Below are 3,285 nucleotides of genomic sequence, written 5' to 3'. Positions count from 1 at the left end.
TATATATATATATATATAATCTTATTTTTAAAAGCTCGAAATTTGATATTTTTATATAAAATAAGAGTAATTAATTTTTGTATGAAAAAAATGTACATTTTTATGTAAAATGAAAATTATATAAAAAATTACATATAAAAATGTAAAAATTAAAATAAATAATTTAAACAAATAAAAAAAATTAATTTTTATTTTAATTTTTATGATAAGTGAAAAAAATATTGACTTACGATTTAATGATTGATTATGATTTATGAAACACTAATATATTATATAATAATTTGGAAATCATTTAATTTAGGTATATATAAGCTTTTCTTCTTTTCTTTTTTTAATAAGATTTTTTAGGAGAAATTTTTTTTATTTTCAAAATATTTTTTTTATAAAAAAATGATCAAAAATGAAATTTCGCTTATACATATATGACATTAAGGGATTAAAAAAATCTGAATTGAAATGCAAAAATAAAATGAAAAGAACAAAAAATATCAAAGAGAAATGAAAGGTAAAATAACATAAGAGAAAAGAGGTAGTTGACTGGGACCGGGTGTGATTGAACGATTAAGGAAGGGGAAGGAGAGTTAAAGGGTAAAGAGAAGGGGCAATTGATGAAACAGAGTAGAAGGAGAAGAAAAGAAAAGCAAGACTGACGATGCCAAGAGTGACAATTCTGAGGTATATCGCTTGCAAAATACTCGAGGTGGCATAAGAGAAAAATCGGTAGGTTCACGTGAAGAGAAAGTTTTTAAGGTATATCTAGTGTTTGTTTGTTCTTCTCTTCATTCGATCGTTTGATTGTTCGTTTTTTATCCGTTTTTATGCTTTTTTATTTTTTTAATTTTTTGGTGCTGTCTTTTTAATATTTTGAAAGTGTGGACATTGGTTTCGTGAAATATCACGGATAAGGTCAGTGAAATTGTGCGATAATTTATCATTATGAAGTATTATAAATTTACTAATTCCTGACTTTATTATAATATAAACTATATAGAATTGAATATTATATTCAAATCAGTAATTATAAAATTCATTTTATTTATACAACATTTAATTAATAATCTATAATCGATACAAACCGATGTTTAATGATAGAAATGTTTCATATAAAATATATATATAAAACAAAATATTGAATGAAGAATAAAATTAAAACAATTCAGTATTTAGTTCAGTTCTTTTTTTTTTTTAATGATTCTAAAATACAATACAAGTAATATGGTTTTCATTTTGTATAATCATATATCGTAAAAATATTAAAGATTAACATAATATTAAAGAAAAAGGAATAGAAAAACATATCATGAAGCAGAAGGGTGAAACTCTATGTAAGATGTATATGGTATATCAATATAAAAAGTTATTTTCCTGAATCGATATCAACTTTAATTTATGTCAGAGTTGTATTTCAATCATGACTTTCTTCGTCAGACATTCACCATGAATTTACTACCAGTTAAAATTCGTGCCGAGCAGGAAGGAATCGTTTAAATGTATTTGTATATTATTTATTGAAATATATATAGATATATTCATCGAAAACTTACGAACAAGTTTGATAAGTAGGATATTTATTGTGACGATTCGACATAACGGTTGATTATGAGATAATTATATAGGAATTCAATAAAACTATGACGCAGATTAATTTAACTTTTCATATAGCAATAAAATTTTGAGCTTTGAAATTCTTTATATCAAACAGAATATTTAATAATCTTCTAAAGTTTACTTACACAAAATTCATTAGAACATTATATAATATATACGTATTAATATAATTTATATATATATTATGAATATCATTACTTAGTAATATTTCTTTAAATATAATCTTTTCCATAATAGCGAAACATCTCCATTGACTCCAAGAATGATAGACAAAAAATACATATTATTTCATAAATTATTAGTTAATTATAATCAAAATTTAAAATTCTAATTTTATGAGGAAATTTAGAATCAAGTATAATAGTATCTTCTTTCAAATAACATTTTTATTTTTATATTATTTGATTTCCATCTTTAAAAAAGAGATTACCATAATCAAATGTCAAAAATTGGTCAACAAATATGAAAATATATGCCAAAAATTTCTAAATGCTGAAAACGGAGTTTCTAGAAAATGAATGAATTTTGTGATCTATTGTGTATTTCAATAGATAATAATTCAATAAAATTTTATACAGTTTTTTTAATATTTTTGAAATTAATTATTTTAACATTTATCAAGAAAATAAAAAGAAATATATTAATGATCTAAATAGACAAAGAAAATATTTCTAATGTAACTAATTTTGCATAATAACATTTTTAAAGATTATCTTAAACATTTATATTATAAAATAATGAAATATATATAATGAAATATATATAATATATTATATTACATTAGAATTATAAGTAGAATCGAATTGGAACGGTCTTTTATAATGAAATGATAAGGACAAACTGCCGATTGGCAGTATGACTTTCGATTTGGATTTGGAACATAGTAAAAGACGCTGCGACCAAGTTCATGATCAACTTTCACTCCATGACGATATGTGCGGTTTCTCTCGCACTAGCAACCGCGAGAGTTCGAACTGCGGTGTGGAACGAATAGTAGATTTCAGATTAGCATCTTACAGTCGACGTGTAATATCACGCGTATTAATTTTTTTCTCTTTTCTGATTTGTTTTCTTTAGTTATTTGATCATTTATTTCGAAACGTCACGCGACGAACGCGATGGTGGAAGTTTTGGTAGAACCGTGTGGTCAAGAAGCAATAGTATCAGATAAGAGTTGCAAAATAAACGATAGTCCAATGGAACGTTTGACTGAAAGTGATCGTTGTGATTTGATTTTGGAAAAATCTTCACTCAGTCCTATTCAAAACTTCTATAATGGACAAAGCATTTTCGTTACTGGTGGCACCGGATTTATGGGCAAAATTCTGATAGAAAAACTCCTCCGAGAATGTCCTGGAATTTCATTTATCTATATGTTAGTACGTCCGAAGAAAGGCAAAGATATGCATCAACGTATCGAAGAACTTTTTGATGATCCGGTAAGAATTTCTATTATTTTTCTTTTCTATTTCTTTTTTCTTTTTTTTTATTTTTCTACATTTTTTATCTTTTATCACCTCCATCTCTTCACATTTTTATACATACTTGTTTAAATTCTTTTATCTTTTTATTAAATTCTTCGACTAAATATTTTTCCAAGCACTATTTTTCTTTCCGACACTACGTATCAATCGTGACATTCACTTTCCTTTGACAAGATTAATTACGATCTCTTCT

At 24.8% G+C, this 3,285-nt stretch overlaps 1 protein-coding gene across 4 annotated transcripts in view; it reads left to right on the top strand.

Annotated features, from left to right (window-relative positions):
- The first annotated feature begins 604 nt into the window (after nucleotides 1–604).
- LOC102671680 (fatty acyl-CoA reductase wat-like) overlaps nucleotides 605–3,285 on the top strand; it is a 6,771-nt gene continuing 4,090 nt past the window's right edge. The window contains exons 1-2 of one of the 4 annotated variants that reach the window (XM_006622686.2): nucleotides 605–720; nucleotides 2,686–3,047. In XM_006622686.2, coding sequence (XP_006622749.1) covers nucleotides 2,727–3,047 — 321 coding nt within the window. In that variant the 5' untranslated portion in view covers nucleotides 605–720; nucleotides 2,686–2,726. Of the gene's footprint in view, nucleotides 907–2,685; nucleotides 3,048–3,285 lie in introns of all 4 variants that reach the window. The other 3 variants (XM_006622685.2, XM_006622688.2, XM_006622687.2) reach the window with 3 other exon arrangements.

This window comes from Apis dorsata, unplaced genomic scaffold (genome assembly GCF_000469605.1).
Source record: "Apis dorsata unplaced genomic scaffold, Apis dorsata 1.3 scaffold_739, whole genome shotgun sequence".
Classification (NCBI taxonomy): Eukaryota; Metazoa; Arthropoda; class Insecta; order Hymenoptera; family Apidae; genus Apis; species Apis dorsata.
This window is presented reverse-complemented; position numbering and strand designations above follow the sequence as displayed.